Source organism: Macrobrachium nipponense, chromosome 16 (assembly GCF_015104395.2).
Source record: "Macrobrachium nipponense isolate FS-2020 chromosome 16, ASM1510439v2, whole genome shotgun sequence".
Taxonomy (NCBI): Eukaryota; Metazoa; Arthropoda; class Malacostraca; order Decapoda; family Palaemonidae; genus Macrobrachium; species Macrobrachium nipponense.
The window spans coordinates 13,847,419-13,869,565 of NC_087209.1; the positions used below are offsets into that span (position 1 = coordinate 13,847,419).

The 22,147-nt window shown below is 46.1% G+C and overlaps 1 protein-coding gene across 1 annotated transcript in view; it reads left to right on the forward strand.

The window, feature by feature from the left end:
* The first annotated feature begins 437 nt into the window (after nucleotides 1-437).
* The window catches only part of LOC135195576 (transmembrane protein 53-like), a 44,385-nt gene continuing 22,675 nt past the window's right edge, over nucleotides 438-22,147 (forward strand). Inside the window, exons 1-2 of the mRNA XM_064221877.1 lie at nucleotides 438-973; nucleotides 20,690-20,818. Of these exons, the coding sequence (XP_064077947.1) occupies nucleotides 900-973; nucleotides 20,690-20,818 (203 nt within the window). The 5' untranslated portion in view covers nucleotides 438-899. The remainder of the gene's footprint in view (nucleotides 974-20,689; nucleotides 20,819-22,147) is intronic.

The window sequence follows — 22,147 nt, forward strand, 5'->3', positions numbered from 1 at the left end:
ATGTATCAAATGTAAAGTATCTTGTATCTTATTAACTAGTTGTTATTAAATCATTCTGGTTTTAGATTGTTTTTTAAAGATATTTTGAATGTTCGTCCTTCCCCGTAACGATACAAGAAACAACACAAATGATTAAAGAATACGCGTGCAACGTATATCGCGACCGAGACCTTATACGAGTTACACCAACACCAGTTCATACCAGCTGAATGGTAAAGTCTACGTAACTAAAAAGTTAAATATAACCTTTTAGTTATTAGTATATGGTTTTTTAAAGCGGAAGTTCTATTCGCATAGCTGTCTTAGAGTAACTGACGATGGCAGGTTTATAAGGGGAATCAAAATTAAAATATAACGATAGTGCGTCATATCCCCCTCCCTAAAATCACCTTGGACACGGTCATTAATTTATCAAAAGCCGTACTGGAATGATGCAGTGACAGCTAATTCATTCACGATGATATTTTATGTGTTTCAGTGGTAATACAGTAATCTCGATAAACCTGTAGCCTTCAATCCGTAAATTCTCTTAAAGGGGATATATAAGATATAACCCAGCCAAACAACAAACAGCAACGCCAATATTGAATGAACTGACGTGCGCACACGTTGATTCATTTGTTCATGAAGACATACCAAAAAGTAAACAAACAGACGACAAACTTTTCGTTCCCGTTTTATGTTGTGAACTTCACATATTTGTGGGCTCAGTATCGGCATGGATAGCTGAAAAAATTCGAAGGAGGATTAAAAGACTGGAAAAAAGATAATTTCGAAGGAAACAAGAAATCTGAAGAGATTCAAGCAAGAAATCCGATAGGATTTAAACAAGTTAATCTGAGGAGATTTGGGGTCTAGCGAAGTACCTAGTATAGTAGGTATAGGCTACATAGGACGACATGGAGGACGATTTGGAATATTACATAACTTTTCCAACACCGACCCCAAAGGAAACGTATCCCGATGAATCCAAGTAAGTATTCCAAGAGATCATTTCAAGGTCACAACAGATTTACAAATCACTGGTTAGATTTTGATATTAGCCTAACGTCAGTTGGCTGTGTTCATTTACGGTAAGCTAGGCTAGGCGAGAACTAGGGTAAACAACCGCTTGGACTGGCCAACCCAACTCATCGACTACCACGGCTAGGCCACCCTCCGAAAAAGTACTTTAACACGTCCTGACAACGGAGGTGGTCATCAGTCACGAGTTGGTGGTGAGAGAAGGAGCTGAAGACCTCTACTCTCCTTTTGAAGTATAAGTATTTTCTCCAAAGTTAGAAATTACTAATGTCATATTTTAAGATTTAAACAAAGGGTAATGAAAGTTTGGCCAACGCAGTGCCCACAACCCCAAAACGCTTTCGAAATTTGGTAATTCTTCAGAAGCAATCCGCACTGGATATTAAAATAAATAATCACCTACATGGAAAGAGCATGTGAAAAGCAATATAAAAAGTATAGTCATTATATGAGAGATTGAACGGGGTGGAATTAAATGAGCTTGATAAGTTTTTACCTCGAATTTTTCCTAAGTCGGGAGAGGTGTTTCCTCTACGGTAATGTTTACTTTTAATGAGCCCTCTAACTTACTTTCTTACGGAAACAAAAGCAGTTCCAGTTACTCATTATTGGCTGAGAGGTGTGACATCGTTATGACGTCATGGGTTTCATAACCAATTACGAACGACTTTAGTCGAAAACTAAGTTTCACTAGCATTTCAGCGGAGTAATAAAGTTAGCTGTCCAGTGTCCACTGGTATCCTTGTTTGACTGAATACTCGAAAAATGAAGCAAAAACTAGCATTTTGTCTTCCTGTAGCTATGGCAGAGGTAGTGGCTGGCCCTTCTGGCATTAATTTTGACAGAGACCTTCGATTTCCTACCGATTGTTTGCAGTGCAATGTGGGTTACGGTGAATTTTATCGTTATTTTGTCTAGTGGTGGTGGTAAAGAAGTTGTGATTGAATATGTTCAGAGACATAATTTAAATCTTCAGCCAAAAAAACTGCGAGTGTTGTGGAGCTATTTGTCGGATCGACTACAACAGGAACGCCATTTGGGTGTGATCGCTCTGTAGTGACGAAAGGACTTGCGTAGGGCGGCCGTAAGCGATGCGACACCCAAATCTATCTGCACGGTAAGTAGCCTTACTGTAAACCCTGTGGGTAGCGCGCGCAGCGCAACATTACCTCTTGCCGTACATGCCGTGCTTGCCAAGAATCTTTAAATTTGCGGATAAGGCGCGAAGCGCCGTTCCGCTACGGCCTTACTGACAGCACACATAAATCGATGGTCGCCGATATGTAGTCGCTCCTTACTTTGTTTGTTGTTGTTTTGGTATCGCCGCCATATTGGCTTTGGTGTTCTTCCGCCGATTTCGGTCGGCGGTCGAGTGGGCCCGCGAATCAGTAGGTGCTCCCAATTATTATTATTGCTGCAAAGCACTCCTTTCTGGTTGTTTTGCGTAAGAAAATAAGTTAGAGGGCTCATTAAAAGTAAACATTACCGTAGAGGAAACACCTCTCCCGACTTAGGAAAAATTCGAGGTAAAAACTTATCAAGCTCATTTAATTCCACCCCGTTCCATCTCTCATATAATGACTATGCTTTTTATATTGCTTTTCACATGCTCTTTCCATGTAGGTGATTATTTATTTTAATATTCAGTGCGGACTGCTTCTGAAGAATTACCCGAAATTTTTACTTACAATTCAAAAAGTTTAGAAGATTGACACCATCTCGATATTTGCGGAGTTGCTTGTGTCAACAAACTTCCCATTTCCTGTGCTTAATCCGCTTACCACTTGTACCCATAGACACTTGGGCACTTTCATCACAACAATCGTAACCCTGACCTCTTACCAGCACTTATTCGTACTTATTCAAGGGGACTAAGGCATTCTTTGCGGCATTTATCAGTGTTGTCAATTGGTATGTGTTTACCCTCCAAACTGGGTATAAGACTTACAAAACCGGGGAAATATAAGTGAAATTAGCGTATCTATTTGTAGTAGGGTAAAAAACCGCATGGTACAGGGGTGGACCATGTACGATCAATGTGTACAACCCCAAGAAAAGTACACTATAACGCGTCCTGACACCGGAGTAGAGGTCTTTAGCTCCGTTTCTCACCAACAACAAGTCGCGTCTGGTGCCCATCTCCGATGTCAGGACGCGTTATAATGTACTTTTATTGGGGTTGTACACATTGATCGTACATGGTCCACCCCTGTACCATGCGGTTTTTTACCCAATATATACATATTACAGCAATTGTATCATTACTGCATTACTATGACAACTAGAATTCATGGAAACAGTTTGTCAATGCATCGGTGTATGTGTGATGCTCCACTAGATTGGCAACGATGAGTCATTTTTCGTTACGTCGTCTGCTCGTATGTTTACATCCGAAATATATTTGTAATTTTTTGGGTTAATTTGGTTGCAAAAAAGGGATAATAGACATGAATTAAATAAACATTTTGAAGTAAAGTTAAACTAAATAATGAGTAAAAGTAAAAATTAAGGGAATAAAGCTTTGCACCTCATAAAGTGTAGTCGTCTGCTGCTCATAACTGTGTTTGCAGAGTGAGTGCTTAGGAACCAGGAATAGCAACGTGGTTCAAGTGCAATGTGGAGTGAATTAAGACCAAAATGTGTATAATTACAATCAAATAAGCACTGTGAAGTTTCAGTTGTGATGGCTGTAGGGATAAAACCACTGATTACAAGGTCAAAATGAATTCAGTTCGAACCATGACCCCGGGAATAAAAAGTTGTTCCGACACGGCATACAAACCTTCGGTCCTTTTACAATAGGAAGGTTACTAGCGGCAGCTGGATAGGTCGTAAGCTTTCGAACAAGGGGTTCGGTAGTTAACTGCTTGTCCGACAGGTGCGCGCGCACGACTGGGAGGTAAACAACCACTTTTGCTTTCGGCCTGCTGGCGTGTAGACGTGTATCATCGCTCTCTGCCCGCTTCATCGTCGTTGCTTTCGCATGGTTGTTTTTCTTTTTCTATTTATCTAGTGAAACTGAATTGTAAGTACAATCATTTCATCTTTATTTCAATTGAATTCAATTGTGAATTAAAGGATCTTGGTTTCTCCACGCCCTCCGATTACCCGAGTGCCGGGACTGAAGGGCGAAAGTGCGGGAATTCATTTTTCCCAGAAATGATCCTCGTATTGTGTATGCTCGGTGCCGAGGGCAGGAGAGCGCTCGCTCCGAGCTTATATTTTGGTTGGAAATGTGTAGATGAAAATCGTAAGTAAGTGCCCTTTTCATTTATATTTTCGACCTGTATGCTCGTTGCCGAGCGAAATGCGCTCGGCACGAAAACTTATTTCTGTATGGAAGTGGGAATCGCAAGTACAGTATTCTTTTTCATTTTCATATATTTATTTTGATTGTAGCAATACTCATTTTGGATCAGTTTCCGCTCTTACCCGGAAACTGATCCTTTCCCCTTTTTATTTGAATGAAGTGAAATCGCAAGTGCAGTTCTTTTTCATTTTCATATTTTATTGAGATTGCATTATTTACTTGGATCAATGTTTCCGCTCTTACCCGGGAATTGATCCTTCCCCTTTTATTTTGTATGAAGTGAAAATCGCAAGCGCAGTATTCTTTTCATTTTTCATATATATTTTGATTGCATCAATTCATTATGGATCAAGGTTTCCGTTCATAATCGGGAATGGATCCTTTTACCCTTGCGCTCGGTACCGAAGGCGCAAATGCGCTCGCTCCGAGCCCTTATTCATTGTGAAGTGAATCGTAATGCAAGATTCTTTTTCATTTTATTCCTTTTATTATTGATTGCATCAATATTTATTTTGGTTCAAGTTCCGCTCAGTCAGGGAATTGATCCTTATGCCCTTGCATTCGGTGCCGAGGGCACGATTGCTCTCGGGCTCTTATTATTATTGTTGGGTACATGGGTGCTGTGCGGGGGTGGGGAACGAGAATCCCCCCCCGCTCAGCTCCCACAGATGGCCCTTCCCCTTCGGGGGGGAGGTTATCTGGGTTCTTCTCCTCGCCCGATCCGTCGAGCGCGGGGGAGGGCACTCGGTGCCCGATGTACAATTGTATTCGGGGTCTTCCGCTTGTTCGGTGTGGGGCTCACCCCCCCCGCGCGAGGGGACTTCCCCCCCACTAATCACTACTACTGTTATTTCCGCAGGTGCTACTGCCACGAGGGTGGACCTTGGTGAGGTATGGGCGTCCTTCGATTTGCAGGGCGTGCCTAGTGTCCAGGGGCGGCGGTTCTATGTCTGGGCCTGCTGCGGTCACCCATGGAGTGGTGACCACGACAACGATATCAACTCCAGGTGACGACGTCCCTCCTCACCTGGTGTACTCGCCTCACGTGGTAACAGTCTTGCCTACAGCCGCTGTGAAGTGCCGTTCGCCGTACCTAGAGGGGGCGTGCCGCCGCCGTCGTGGTTGCCGCGCTGCCCGCGACCACACTTCCCGCTGCCCTAGATCTCGCCCCTGGACCTGCCCCCGGTACCAGGATGTTGCTGGCTGCTGCTCCACCTCCTGTGTTTCCGGTGCTGCCTGCCGTACCTGCCGATTCTGTGCTGACTGTCCATGCAGTTGCTGCGCTGGCTGTCGGTGCTGTTTGCTGCGCTGGCTGTCCCTGCCGTTGCTGTGCGCTGGCTGTCCCTGCCGATGCTGTGCTGGCTGTGCCTGCTGTTCCTGAGATGCCCATACCTGCTGACGTCGTCCCTGTTTGTGGTGGTACTACCCAGACTTTGGTCTGTCCGTACAGGTGCGTCCGGTGGGCCCTGTGGCTTCGGCTACAGCAGCCCCGGCTCCGCCCTGGATGGCAGATCTTACGTCTGTCCTGAGGAAGCTGACGAAGAAGAGGAGGAAGGTGTCATCGTCGTCGTCTTCATCTTCTTCATCGTCGTCGGCTGCCGCCTCTTCCCCTTCGACTTCTAAGGCTTCACAGCTGAGGAAGAAGAAGGTTGCCTCCTCCCTCCTAAGAAGTCTCCCTCGGGAGCTTCTCAGGACCCGTCTCACCTCGGTGGGACGGGAGGGTTCCTTCCGCTGGTCCTCCTGCTCCTTCGGGAGCGGGGCCCGTCTCTTCTTTTCCGCAAGGAAGAAGACTACGGGGACCAGGTAGGGTACCGGCTAACACCGGTACTTCCTCGCCTGGTGTCAGTGGTTCTGCCACTGCATCAGGGTCCGTCTCGGCCTCTCGTTCGCGGGAGGTACCGAGTGTACGGTCGCCTACCAGCGACCGTGCAGCCAGGAACCAGACCTCTGAGCCCACTCAGCGTCAGGTTCACGGCACGGAGCGGAAGACAGGTGACAGCCGCTCACGGGACTCTCACCAGACCAGCTCTCGCTCTCGCGGCGACCAGCTGGCTACCCGGGCTGACGTGACGGTCCACGACCGGCCACAGGCTGAGGCTGGGAAGAGGTCCCCCCGTTCGCCGGTGCCAGCCACGGCTGGAACCCGCGACGTGACGTGCCGTGAGGACAAGCAACCGTCTCCCTCACCGTGACAGTGGAGCCTGTAGGTCGCCTGACCGTCGCTCTCACCAGCTCTTCTGACACTCGAGATCGGGCCGCTGTGCTAGTCCAGCCGTTCTCCACAGCGAGACGGTTCGACCAGGCCTGCAGCTCGATCGCCACCGCGGGTTGACGATCGCCTGCAGCCCTCCAAGCCTGCTGGTTCTGCCAGCGAGCGAGGAGGGAGCGTCAGGTCTGCCTCTCCCGTACCTTCAACCTCCTCGGGTTACACCAGGAGGAGCGAGGTATTGAGGAGTGATCGTGAGGGGTGCGCCCCTCATGATCCCACCACGACGCCCTACGTGCCAGGCACGGTTCTTGGACCGGCCAGGACGTATGCGCAAGTGGCTGGAGGAGACCGAGAGGGCTGTCGCTGTTCCCCCTTCTTAGGAGGAAGGTTCTCGGAATATGCTCTTGTTCGAAGGGCTTAACGGTCCTACTCTGCAAGATGCTGTGGCTTCCGAGATCCAGAGGAACTTTGCCGAGGTTATGGCGCTGATTCGTCAGCACAACGACCTCAGAGAAGGATCGCCGCTCCCACCAGCAGAGCCACGTCTCGGCTCGAGTCGTTTTGGGGCCCGAGAGGGAACCCAAATCGACGGTGGGTCTGCCGCGATCAGAGCTTGCCGACTGTGTTGAACCAGGTAGTCTCTCGTCTCCGGACAAGAAGGCTCTCTCGTTCTGGCCGATCGAACAAGCTACTTCACCTCCTCTCTACTGCGACAGAGGCGTTTCTACGTGTCTTCGGACACCGTATTTTGAACTACCCCTTCGGTCCTCCTGAGAGGTTTTCGACCTCGACGAGGACTGGAATGAGTCGGAGGATGGTATCGGCTCTCTCCTGTCAGGTGTCGATCAGCCCCACCCAGACGACGTTCACAGTGGCGGCAGACCCTTACCTACAGTGCGAGTTCGTAACCCTCCTCGGGAAAACGTTTTCTCCTGACGATACGTTTTCCCAGGCTCTGAGAGGCCATCGCCGTAAGGCGATGGCTGCTCCTTTTCTTCTCCAACTGCTAGTTTCCGCTGGGAAGGCGAGCCAGTATCCAATTCCTCCCCCATTCCCTCTCTCCTTACGGCTACGAGGGAAAGGGGAGGGATCCTACAGAGATTTCTCTGTAAGATCCCACCTTAGGGACTGCGCTACCAGGGGGACCTTCGGGTCCTACCTGACGTAAGCCCCGGTTGTTGAGGAGGGATCCTGCCCCTTTCTCGATTTCTACGGGAATCGAGAGGAGACCACCAGCCGATATCGTTTGACGAATTCGATGGGGTTTGTTTCGCAGAGTGCTTAGAATTTTACGGAATTTCTAGCGCACTCAGAGTGTTCGAGTTTTTTACGATCTCCAAATACTTAGGCGAGACCCACGGTCCAAAGTGAGCGAGAATCCCCGATAATTGTTACACGATAATCGGGAACCTCGCTTATGCTCGAATTCCTGTAATTTCTAGCATTTGGAAGAAGACTGCTGCTGAAAGAAGAGTATCTCACCGTAGGCGATTAACCTGGAATAGAGAAGAACAGACGGGAACTTCCAGTTTGGCTTGAACTATCGTCTTCGGTATTCTGTTCACCATTGAAGCTTTCCTTTGGGAAAGACTTCTCCTTCACTCTCTTGACTAGAGAACGAAGGCGGTCGATCTCCAATCCTTATTCTCATTCCTCGAGGGAAAAGAAATTTAGGATGGAGGTCGTGGTACAGAACCTACAAATATACTACGTATATTACCCTCGCGACATGATTCTTTTAACAGTTGAATTGTCCGGGGGGTAGGCGCATACCGTAGTTACTCTACGGTTTGTGACCGAGACGAATTGTATCTTAATTGAACTGCAACTCGGGGTTGCCTGCAACCTCCCAGCAGTTATCAGTTTCGATTTTAGATACTTGGTATTGTCACGACAACACCAAATCAGCTTTTGTATTTACCGAAATCCGTTTCGTTTAAATATAATTGCTCGAGCGTATTCTTTATGCTCGATGGTTCTAGCCGAACGCATTCCTTCGTGGAAGGGATTACCTGCAACTCAGGATGAACGAGTCACCGAGAGCTACTGCGTATTGAACTGCCTGATAGCAGCTCAGTATCAGCTAGGTCTCCGAGATGCACGGTCGGTCACGTCTCTCTATCCCCTGGTTTGATTGACTACCGAACCGTATCTCTACCCAACAATCATGGACTTAGGTCTCTGATTAACGGGGATTCTCGCAATAATGAAGGACCATCTACTGCTGTGACGCTCGATTTCATCGCCTTCGACAGTTCGAGAATTTTCAACAGAGATATCTCTTGGACTCTTTCATCTTTCTGTTTACCGCACGGTAACAGAAGTCTGTACTAGTCTCCGCTGCATCGCACCGCGATAATGCGAATGATTTTTGCAGACATCTGAGTTTGTCTTCAAAATATCTCGTATTCGTAGGTGTGCAATTATGCATTGTTCGCCCCGAATTAACAGATGTGTCAGAAGACATCGCCTACTCTCCGACCTGACAGCTCTACTTCCAAATGTTCAGCCCATGAGAAGCAGTTCTTCAGGCAGTATTTCCCTGTGTCTTCATTACTGAAAAGCGCTCCGCTTTTTATTGCAACTACGATCCTCACCGGACAGCAATGAATAGCGGTTAGCGTTCTCAGTCTTTGTAGCATAGGTTCAGAATCTTGAGAATCCTCTCGATTCAGCTGTGAAGATGTAGGTTGCATTTTCTGTACACCTTCGTCTTCAACGAAACATAGTGTTGTTTCTCCTTAGCTGAGAATCAACTATACTATGAGATCTTGCCATCAGGGACCTCGGTCTCTAGAAGGCAATTGACTTTCGCCTGTTGGGCACATGCCTTAAGAGAAATCATCACTCGCCTTCTGGCATCGGTGACGAACAAATTATTTGTTTAGTCTCTTGGCATAACCCTTTTAATGGCGAAGGTCACGTGACTTGCTCGGGTGCTTGGACAACTTGCCTCCTACCGAACGCAGTCAGTCGGCAGCTGTCAGAGCGCCCAAGTCAGTTACGAACTTCGCTGTGGACTTAGTTCGGTTGTTCCATAACAGTCTTTTCTTCGTCCTAACGGCTTGTCACGTACCCATACCATCGCACCCACCATTGAGTGTCGGTGTCCTATCCACTACCGAGAAGAAGAACTTCACTGCATGGGGATAGGAGAATGTGAGACACTTCGCTGCAGACGGATAGACCAGTATGGGTACAGGACATCACCGAAGTCGAGAAGAGGGATAGGTCATACAACCATTCCCTTCTTTTCCTCTGAGGTAATTGCATGACTTTTTCCTGCGAAGTCAAGCATCCAGGGGATGGGGATTCGTGACGCTCAATTTCGTACCGGAAACTTCGTAGCGAGAACTTCAGAACCCTTCGGTTCCTGACGATCGTTTTAGAGTCCTTCCAATCCCCTCCCTAATGGACTTCACCGCCTTCGATGCGAAAGAGATGCTGCTTTGTCCTGTGAAAGCGCGACCGCGCTTTCTGAAGAAACTCGACATCCAGGCTGAGTGTTGAAGACTCTTCGTCAGCACAAGATGACCTAGAAGTACACTCCCTCGAGTTACACAAGAACTTCTCCGTGGCGCAGGTACTGAAGGCAGGGGTCTAGTACAACCAGACCACTGGCACCTCCTTCTACCTTTTGGATATTGCCCACAGGTCCTTGGATCGTTTTCCTTTGGGACCCGTGGTGGCTGCTCAACATTGTGTAGCTAACCCGAGACCCTAGCAGGCTGAACAGCATCGAGTCCTGGTATGACTGTAAGAATAGATAGTGAATGAGAGAGTGACTGGCTTCTCTTCCTATCTTTTTCTCCCCCTCTACCTGTGGGTAGAGGGATACGGTCATCACCTTGCTGGATAAGGACGAGATGCAGGTGAGCTACTCGACAGAGCCCCATCCTATCCCTTTCACTAGGGATGGGAGCGAATATCCACCACTTCCTCCTACAAGGGGGGGGGAAGTGGATGCCAACAAGAGACAAACCATAACTTTATGTTGCCTCTTGCAAATAGGAACTTGTTCTTGCTTGCTGGTACGAAGAGATACGCTTGCCTCTCTCTTAGTACTTGGTCCAGAGGTCTGACCATTGATCCTGCGGTGCACACCCCGATCAATCGGACAGAGGCTTGGATCCCTCCCTCGCTCTTACGACCAGGGAGTCATTCCAAGGTTGGGCGAACACCAGTCTGTTCACAAAAGACTCAGATTCCTCCCACCAAGAAGTGAGTCTTCCTATTGTAAAAGGACCGAAGGTTTGTATGCCGTGTCGGAACAAATGACAATTTGTCCAAAATTGCATTTTTCCTAACTATACAAACCTGAGGTCCTTTTACACATAGTCCCACCTCATGCCACCCCTCACTCTGCAGTTTTTGCTTGGGCCAAAAGCAAAAGTGATTGTTTACCTCCCAGTCGCGCGCACGTCTGTCAGACAAGCAGGTAACTACCGAACTCCTTGTTCGAAAGCTTACGACCTATCCAGCTGCCGCTAGTAACCTTCCTATTGTAAAAGGACCTCAGGTTTGTATAGTTAGAAAAAATGCAATTTTGGACAAATTGTCATTTTCATACATTCACTAATATAAGCAACCAAATGTTGTTTTATTGTGCTGATTACAAATGCAATCTTGAGGAAGATCAATAAACGTTACATATATACGCTAACATTGTTCAAATGAGTGCTGGGAAGGCTGGGAAAGATGGTGGATTGTCTTTGGTTAGACCGGCCAGCCACATGATTGCCGCCATATTGGATTTCAAAACTGCCTTGAAAACATATTTTACGAAGACCTCACATGTTTATTTTAGTTTGTATGGGGCTTTCATATATCACATTATGTTGAAGAAACTTCAATCTTTTGAATGGTATGCTTAAAGTTGTAATTGTATTCTTGTTTCACAAATTAAATATCGAGTGAATAAGGCCTGGCCAGCGTGATGACGATGGATCGTCCGCGGTTGTTTACCCTATTCCTATTCACAACGTCTATAAATTGCTTGCATATAGATTTAAGGATAGATCTGATTTAAGTATAAGTGATTAAAACCAAACCTAATTTAGTCTAGTTAATGTTATGTTAGTGCCTATTCTCACTACATTAGGCTAGATTGTATCATAGATTAGGCTAGTTGATTATTAAGGAGACCCAATCAGTTTCTGGTAAAACTATGGATTAACGTTAATTTAAAGGAGACAGCCTCACAAAGACATCTTATATTTATGTAATTTTGGTTGTATTAATGCAATACAGGTGAGATTAGGGTAAACAACCGACTGGACTGGCCAACTCACTGACTACCGAGCATTTGGCCACCCTCCGAAAAAGTACTTTGTTCATGCCACTTACCTGACGAGATATATATAGCTGTATTTTCTGACGTCCGACAGAAATTTCAAAACTCGCGGCACACGCAGTGGGCGGCCAGGTGGTAGTACCCATTCCCGCCGCTGGGAGGCGGATATCAGGAACCATTCCCATTTTCTATTCATATTTTTTTCTGTCGCCAGTCGGTAAACATCTGTTTACAGACCTCTGCTCAGGATTTTTTGGAATTGACTCGCTTTTAAGTATCTGATTGATTTTTTTTGGTATTGAATTGGATTGTTGAATTGGCATGCGCGATAGTGGACCGTTTTTTGATTTTGGATTGACTTTTCTATATAAGATATGTCTGGATCAAGTGTTGTGAGTTTCAGAGTGTGTGTGAGGGCTGATTGTAAGGTGAGGCTACCGAAAGCATCGGTAGACCCCCACACAGTATGTATGAGTTGTAGGGGGCTTAATTGTTTGATTGATAATCGGTGCAATGAATGTGAGAAATTGACCGATGATGATTGGAGAGTATATGAGTCCTATCGCCTTAAATTGGAGCGCGATAGATCAGGAGGTCTTCCTCCAGGAGTGGTTTCTTCCAAGGTAAGGCTAACATCTATCTCCTGCATTAACACCTGTAGTGTTTACAACCCCTAAACCTGTGTTGCCTTCGGGCTCTGATTCTGTGTCGGGAGAAGCGAATGCTCTCTCTCTGATTTTGGAGTCTCTTCGCACTCTGGAGACCAAAGTGAAAGCCTTAGAAACTGGCTCGGTGCAAGTGTGTGATCGTGCCCCCAGTGTTGTGGAGGGGGCGTCAGATCGGCCCCATAATGCCTCTAGGCCTAGACCTCTATCAGACTCCCAAGACCCAGGGAGTAGGTATGTCGAAAGCCGCAAGAGGGTTACGGGGGCTTCCCACCGATCTGGCGTCCCTTCGGCAGGCCTGTAGCAAAGACCCAGGCTGCCAAGGAGCGTGCACGAGCGCGCGTCCTGAAAGAGTGCTTTTCGTCCTCCGAAGCGTCCTCCCGCGCAAGGGGTGGAGCGCTCGGAGAGACTCTCGTCCTTTGAAAAGGACGTTTCGTGCGGAGGACGCTCACGCCTCTTTCGCCGCTTTCGTCGGAGGACGCTTATGACGTGTTTCCCGCCTCAGAAGAGAGGTAGGATCTCCTCCGATGAGGACGCTAGGTTGCGTGCACAGGCGCGTATACCTGAGAAGCAGGTAGCTGTACCTGTGAGAAGGAAGGCGGCGTCCCCTCGCCCCTCGTCTTCTCACAGGATCAGTCCTGCTTCCTCTGTTCATTCTTCCCCAACGAAGAACATTCTTTTGTCCCTTCAGGACCAGCTATCCTCGCTTATGGCTCAGAGGACTCGCCCAGCAGCAGTCGAGCCTAAGCGGAGGAAGGACCTTAGACTGCCTGTCAAGAGGTCTAAGCAGTCTTCTTCTCCTTCGCCGACTTCGTCTCGCTCGCCGATCGCTTCTCCTTCGGCGATTCGCCGATCTCGTTCGTCCTCTCGAGGACTTACGTCAGGACGCTTTTGAGGAGGACGCTCTGTACGAGGACGTTCGGCAGGACGCTCGTCAGGACGCTTGTCTAGACGCTCGTCAGACGCTTGCAGGACGCTAGGCAGGACGTTCGTCAGGACGCTTGGCAGGACGCTAGGCAGGACGTTCGTCAGGACGCTCGCCAGGACGCTCGGCAGGACGCTCACCAGGACGCTCGGCAGGACGCTTGGCAGGAAGCTCGCCAGGACGTTCAGGCCGCCTTTCAAGACGTTTTTGGGGATTCTGACCAAGAAGTCGTAGTTTACGCGCTAGTTTACGCGCACAGGCACGTATGCCAGCGAAGAAGAAAATGTAAGGACGCTTCTCGGGCGGGAGGTGAGACTGCTGCGGAAGGCGCTGAGGACGCTCGTCCTCCTCAGGACGCTCTACCTTCATCGAGCAGTAAGCGTCATAAAGGAAGACAGCCGAAAATAAGGCTGCCTCTAGCAAGGATAGGGGTCCTTTGATCAAGCCAAGACCTGACATTAGGACGCCCTCTCCTGACAGACGGTCTCCTCGTTCCGTTTTAGAGAAGAAGGAGAGCTAAGTGGTTCGGCTGAATCGGTTGAAGAGGACCTGCTGCAGCCCCGTCTATCTCGGACTATAAAGTCCTCGTACGACTCTTGCGTTCTTCTTTTGAAGACAAATTTCAGCCCGCAGCTCCCAAGTCTCCTCCTTCGCAGTTTTCTTCATCTAAAACTGGAAAAACCCCGGAGTTTGTAGAGATGAAAACTTCTCTCTCAACGAAACGTGCTTTTAAAAGCTCCAGGATTGGATGGTACGAAGGAGAGACCAAGGCAAGACGACCTTCGCCTTGCCTCCAACTAGACTTAGTGGAAAAGGGGGCATTTGGTATAGAACCAAAGATGAAGTGGGAGTTCGTATCCCTTCTTCGGCTCAAGGAGATTTCTCCAGCCTAGTGGATTTGCAGAGGAGGTCGCTTTTACCCTCTGCTAAGGTAACCTGGACCTCGTCGGAGACTGACCATCATTTGAAGGGTCTGCTCAGGACGCTGGAAGTGTTCAACTTCCTTGACTGGTGTTTGGGAGTTCTGGATCTGCAAGCGAGAAGCCCAGAATCTCTCAGTCTGGGGGAGCTGGTCCCGCGTGTTAGCATGTATGGACAAAGCCGTCAAGGGATGGTTCGGAGGAGCTCGTATCTCATTTTGGAACGGCTTTATTAAAAAAGAGAGCTTTGCTGTGCAACTTCACAGCTCGTTCGGTGACTCCAGCTCAGAAAGCGGATTTGCTGTTTTCGCCTCTTTTGAACCATCTCTTCCCCCAGACTTTAGTAAAGGACCTGACGAACAGCTTACAAGAGAAGGCAACTCAGACCTTTTGGCCCAGTCTACAAGACGGTCAGCCGTACCTTCAACCTCTTCAGCTGCGGTTAGACCGCCGAAGAAAGTTAAGCCCTTTCGTGGGGCTCCCCCCTCGAGAGCAGCTCCTCGAGGGAGAGGGTTTTCACGAGGAAGAGCTTCCTTTAAGCCAAAGCCTTCCAAGTGAGAAGCATGTCCTTCAGACACCAGTCGGAGCCAGACTGAAAGTTTTTGCGGGAGCGTGGAGAGTGAGAGAGACACGGACTCTTGGTCCCTCAAGATCGTGGAGCAGGGGTACAAGATCCCCTTTTTTAGATCTTCCTCCTCTTTGCTCTTTCCTACGACTCCCAGAGACCTTTCTCCATCCTATCAGGGAGAAAGAAGAAAGTATTGTTCGATCTCCTTCAGCAGATGATCGATAAAAAGAGCGGTGGAACAAGTCGCGGACCTGAGGGTGGGGTCTCCAGGTTTTTACAACAGAATCTTCCTAGTACCGAAGCAGTCGTCAGGTTGGCGTCCAGTTCTAGATGTAAGCAGGCTCAATCTTTTCGTGGAAAAGAACAAATTCACGATGGAGACGCCTCATTCTGTTCTGGGAGCATTGAGACCGGGCGACTGGATGGGGTGTCCCCCTTAGACTTGCAGGACGCGTACTTTCACATCCCGATCACCCTCTTTCAAGAAAGTATCTAAGGTTTGTCTTAGACAACAAAGTATGGCAGTTCAGAGCTATGTGCTTCGGACTGACCACGGCTCCGATGGTGTTCACAGTAGTAATGAAGAACGTAGCGAGGTGGCTACACTCTTCGGGAATAAGTTTCCCTGTACCTCGACGACTGGCTGATCAGAGCGTCGTCGAGAGAGAAGTGTCTGAAGGACTTGCAGTTCACTTTAGCCTTAGCGAAGTCCCTGGGACTTCTGGTCAACCTCGAAAAGTCGCATCTGACCCCAACACAGTCCATCGTGTATCTGGGGATTCAAGATGGATTCAGTTGGCTTTTCGAGCGTTTCCGTCCCAGGAACGTCAGCGGCTAGGCTTAGAAAAGATCTCAGCCTTTCTAAGGAAAGAGACTTGCTCGGCGAGGGAATGGATGAGTCTGCTGGGGACCATTTCCTCTCTAGAATGGTTTTGTTTCCTTGGGAAGACTGCACATCAGGCCTCTCCAATTTTTCCTTGCGGACGAGTGGAAGGCCAAGGACGATCTCAATGCCATATTGAGAATATCGCTTCCAATCAAGAACCACCTAAGATGGTGGCTGGACCCTCAGAAGCTTCAAGAGGGCGTGTCCCTAAGTCTTCTGAGCCCCGACCTAGTGTTGTTTTCAGACGCTTCCATCACAGGATGGGGAGCAACACTAGGGGGAAGGAAGTGTCAGGCTCCTGGAGAGGGGAACAGGTAGCCTGGCATATAAAGTCAAAGAACTGCAGCAGTTTTTCTGTCCCTGCAGTTCTTCGAAAAGAGTTTGGAGAACAAGATTGTTCAGATAAACTCGGACAATACCACAGCACTCGCTTATTTAAAAAACCAGGGAGGAACACACTCCAGAACGTTGTTTTCCCTAGCGAGAGAGATTCTGCTGTGGCCAAAGAGAAAAAAGGTGACTATCCTGACGAGATTCATTGCAGGAGTGCAAAACGTCAGGGCAGAACCTTCTCAGTCGTCGGGACCAAGTCCTACCGACGGAATGGACCTTGAACGAAGACGTTTGTCGAGACCTGTGGACGTTGTGGGGACGTCCACTGGTCGACTTATTCGCAACGTCAAGGACCAAGAGACTTCCTCTTTACTGCTCCCCGGTCCTGGATCCAGAAGCAATCGCGGTAGACGCTTTGCTTTGGAATTGGACGGGCCTAGACTTATACGCCTTCCCACCATTCAAGATTCTGGGGGAAGTCATGAGGAAGTTCGCGGCCTCGGAAGGGACGAGGTTAACCCTGATCGCTCCGATGTGGCCAGCGAGAGAATGGTTCACAGAGGTCATGTCTTTCCTTGTAGACTTTCCAAGGACATTGCCCTGGAGGAAAGATCTACTCAAACAGCCTCACTTCGAAAGGTTTCACCAAAACCCTCTCCGCTCTGGGTCTGACTGCGTTCAGACTATCGAAAAGTTGGCCAGAGCGAGAGGTTTTTCGAAAGCAGCTGCGAGAGCAATCGCACATGCGAGACGTGCTTCCACAAGAGCTGTTTACCAATCGAAGTGGGCTTCCTTCAGGGCATGGTGTAAAAAGGAGGGAGTTTCCTCTTCCTCGACCTCTGTGAACCAGATAGCTGATTTTCTGCTCTTTCTCAGGAATGTGCAGAAATTAGCGGTCCCTACCATCAAGGGATATAAAAGCATGTTGTCAGCGGTTTTTTAGGCACAGAGGCCTCGACCTGTCTGACAACAAGGATATTCATGACATTTTAAAGTCTTTCGAGACCTCGAAGGTTCCTCAAATGAGACCTCCATCATGGAACCTGGATGTAGTCCTTAAATTCCTTATGTCAAGCACTTTCGAACCGCTTCAGACAGCGTCTCTTCGAAACCTGACAAGGAAGGCTCTTTTCCTAACTTCTCTTGCGACGGCTAAGAGAGTTAGTGAAATCCAAGCGTTTAGCAAGTTAATGGGATTCAAAGGGGACAATGCTGTCTGCTCGTTGAACCCAACTTTCTTGGCGAAGAATGAAAATCCTTCGAACCCTTGGCCGAAGACTTTCGAGATCAAGGGTACGTCAAGTCTGGTGGGCCAAGAACCAGAGAGAGTCCTGTGCCCGGTCAGGGCTCTCAAGTTCTACGTGCATAGAACGAAAGAGGTAAGAGGTCCCTCAGGTAACCTCTGGTGCTCTGTGAAGACCAGAGTTACCTTTATCGAAGAATGCTGTTGCTTTCTTTCTAAGGGACACCATTCGGGAGGCTCATTCATCTTTCCAGAAGACTGATTTGAGCCTCTTCCGAGTAAAAGCGCACGAAGTACGAGCCGTCGCTACCTCTCTTGCCTTCCAAAAGAACATGTCAATCAAGGACATCCTTGATTGCACCTTTTGGAGGAGTAACTCCGTCTTCGCCTCACATTACCTAAGGGATGTGAGAACGATTTATGACGATTGTAATGCACTGGGGCCATACGTTCTGCGGACACAGTATTGGGTCCGGAAGTAGCTCTTTCCCTATCCCTTAGTTAGGTTTAGTTAGGTTGTTGTGTTTTTAGTTGTGTGAGTCTTATGTGAAGATCTCCATCCTTTAGTTAGTTTTAAGGGGTTTTTGTGAATAGTTGGTCAGGTGTGGTCAGTTGCTTCGTTGCCCTCATTTGTATGGCCTCGATGGTCTTGTCACGCTGAGGTCTCGCACCCGTTGACAGATCATCCAGAGCGCACCAGCACTACAGGTCTCCACCTGGCTGGCAACACTGTAGGTGTGCCTTTATCTCCACTGGAATGGGAAAAACGTCCGACAGTTGTCCGTTTTTCCAGCTCCAAGACTTCTTGAGGAAGAATTGAAGTGGACGGATATGAAGTCTTCCGAGAGGGAAGAATTGTTCCAGCGAGGAAAGCGTCCCAGAAGGCTCAACCATTCCCTCGCTGACGTTTGTTGCTTCTCTAAGAGAGAGAGATTATCCTCAACCTTTTGCGGTTCTCTCTTGCGAAGGAAAAAACTCGAAAACCGAGAATCCATCCGAATCCCCGATAGACTAGGTCTTGTCTGGGGGTCAGTAGGAAAGTATGGTTTATGGGCAGATTCAAACCAGATACTGTAACTGGAGGATATTGAATATGGTTGTTATGGTTTAACTTGGCCACTTATTGCCTTCCTTCATTTTTTATCTGTTGCTAACGTAACTTTTTCTGTGAAATTCTACATTTACTCCATGTACACAGGTCTGTCCCATCTTATTTAGTAGTCATTTAATTTGTGATGAATATCAACTAATTTTTAGTATGTACTGTCAATTGCATCTTCATCACCCGTATTGCTTTTCATTCATCAGACCTTGGAGTTAAAAAGCTACCAAAAGTCCAATTCATACTTTCATTTTGATATTCAGCACTAGTAAAACTGGTTTGAAAATACATATGAGCATACTGTCATGTATATAAAATATAGGGAAAGTCAGTTTTTATAGTACATGTATGCAAACTTTAGTATTTTGTACTTTACTACAATACCCTTTCAATTAAGATTGTATTTTTTATATGCAATAAGGAACTGAAGTTTCTTTATATGTGCTTTCCCCCCTCTGCATTATGCATTATGTCTGTGAGTAGCAACATAGAACTTAGGTTCAGTTGTTTATAGTTTTTTTATTTATCCCAATCTCATTGTCAGGTGAAGAATGGAGTGAACAAATGCAGTACCAGGGTTTGGATTCTGTGATACAGTACAGTATTACCTCAGGATACGAAATTAATCTGTTCCAAAGCGGCCTGCGTAACCTGGTTTTTTTGTATCTTGAACCACATTTTACATGTAAATTGCCCAATTCGTTCCAAGGCCTACAAAAACACCACAGTAATTTTTATAATAAACCTAAATTGACCAATAAACAATGAAATACAACAATTTAGACCATTCAATACCTAACATAACCTTTATTGTAGTACAGGCAGTCCCCAGGTTACAACGGGGGTTCCGTTTTTGAGACGCGTCGTAAGCTGAAAATCGTCGTAAGCCAGAACAACGTGAAAAACCCTAAGAAAACCTTACTTTTAATGCTTTGGGTGCATTCAAAGCTATGTAAACTGCATTCTTATTGCATTTTTCATCAAAAAAGCCTTCAAATATTGATTATTTTGCATTTTTGGTGTCATATTTCTTCTGCCAGATGAGTGTTGTAGGTGTCGTAACCCTGGAACATGCGTCGTAATCCTGGAAATAGTTTCTGATGAATATAATTGAAAAGCGCCTTAACCTCGGAACGTCATAAGCTGAACCCGTCGTAACCCGGGGACTGCCTGTACGTACCTGTAAATAAAGTGTATTAGTGTACATGGTATAAGAAATACTTTACGTACATGTACGTACATATGTAGTAAAATGTGGAACCTAACCTTATCTTTCGAGTAAGGCAATCTCCGAAAGTGGCGACAGAGGAGGAGGACAAATGGCAGAAAACATGAACACTTAACTTTACGAAACACATTAAAAAATGGCAGAAAACATTAACACTAAACTTTACCAAACACATTAACAAATGGCAGAAAACATTAAAACTCCTTCATTATCTCCATCTTCGTTCTTCATAGAAAGCATCCTCTTCTTTCCGTGAACTTCAGCAACATTCTTGGGACCCATGGCTAATAATTAAGTTCACACACAAGACAATAAAGTAACTTACAGTACAACAAAAGCGAAATCACTAACACGAATTTACGTTAACAAACGAAATATGTATATGTGAAGGAATGAATTCCAGTGTTTACGATAATGCTGTCGCAAAAAATGGTCAAGGAATGCCTTTACATAAAGGCATGATGCTGACCAATAGGAGAGCAGGATCTTATGGCGGTGACTAGCATCAGGAACCATTGGGAGAGCGGGAGGATGGTGGCAAGTCTACTTAATTGGCGGCGCGCGAGTTTTAAAATTGTTCTCAGTGGTCCGGGCAAATCTCGGGACTTTACAGTAACACCCTTTCGTAACCTGAATTATTTTAGTATGCAGAGGCAAATAAATCTTCGTATTCGCTTTCGCAACTTGAATTTTTCGTAAGTTGTGACTTTTGTATGTCAAGGTTCCAATGTATATTGAAATATTTAATGGTTGAATCGATATGGTGTTAATTTTGTTTGAAAACTGATGTTCTGTATCTCCAAACAAGTAAGATATCTTAGATTTATGTTTGCAATACTTCAGTTCTGTAACTTTTTATTCATAAATTGAGGTGAAATATTAACATACTCACCATAACCTTTCAGATGTTATTCAGCCATGTGTACTGTATATGAACTCAGCAAAATCAAGTACTGATTTTTATGCTTTAACTTCAATTCACAGGGAAGATGATGATTATGTGTTCGTGAATGGAGCAAATGGAGAGAAGGAACCTGTAGTCTTCCTCTTGGGATGGTTGGGTGCCAAAGACCAACATCTAGCCAAGTACAGCAGCATTTATAATCAGCGAGGGTTAGTGCTACTTTAGAAATTTTAAAACCTCTACATTTTATATAATTTTATAAGTAATAGACTGTGAAATGTATGAAGTAGTATTAAAGAATTACTTACTAGGGTTACAAAAATTTGTAGTTGCATATCAGTTTTATTTTAAAATTCACAATATGTTTTAGCATCATGTGTAACAGACTGGATATTATTTCGGAATATATGTAGGGTGAATCTACTTTTCTTACAGTTTTTTTCAGTAGTCTTACTGACAGACTGTATACGTAGTATACAGTTTTATTATGGAAAATTGCAAATAGTGTTTAATCCTCAAATATGCTTCCTAGTTTTGCAATAACCTTTAGTATTGCCAGTGCTAGTGAGGAATGTCAGGAACAGAAGTCAATACCATTGTTAATGATGCCAAGCACAATACCTAAATGTTACCCTGTTGCATTTATTTAAAAATCAATTAGATGGTTTTGGAAGTACGTATTTTGTTCAGTTTTACTTTTATAATCGCTGCTTTGCTATTTTATGAGAGATAATTCCAATCTAGTCTTAAATTGTGTACCATTTAAATATGCTGCTGTAAGGAAGAAAATGCTCATATTGTGGCAGGATAACAAGCTTAAAAGTAAGCGGGCAAATCCCCCCCACATAAACTTAATCAATCCAGCTGCCCAACTCACCCTCAGTCACACTTTCCTCTTTACATTACGGAATGTGGAGGACAATTGACCTACCTACACACAGAACAAAATAAACACAAACACATGTACTCACCCAACGCTGGTCGAGGTCACTGAGCCACTTAACAACAGCAAGATATGCTGCTGTAAGGAAGAAAATGCTCATATTTTTGTGGGAAGTATGTCCCATGTTTATGTCATCTGAAGAGGAATCACAGAAAACAGGTTTTGTGGCTTCAACCTAATGTAACTAATGCTCATGTTATCTTCTAAGCTTTTTACTTAGGAGGAGATAATACTCAGAGAATAGGCTTTTGGTTCAAGGAAGTTGACTCATCATATGAGAAATAAAATTTTTTACTTAATGATCATGTTAAACTATTTAACAAAATCAAATCCTGCTTCTTCTGCCACTATGGAGACCCTAAGTACTCCGCTAAAATATAGCCTAGTAGTTCAGACATGATAGCTAATGTGTCATTCAGTTTTTCAGAAATATGTTGTGAATATGAAGAACATTTTGTAACACATTGCAGTTGGTACTATAACATAACAAACCTGTATTGTACTATAACAGTGTTTGGTAACATTGGCGGCCTGGCCATTCTAGTCTTACAAGTACGTACTGTTTTGATAAGTCATCAGCCTTTGGATGTGACAT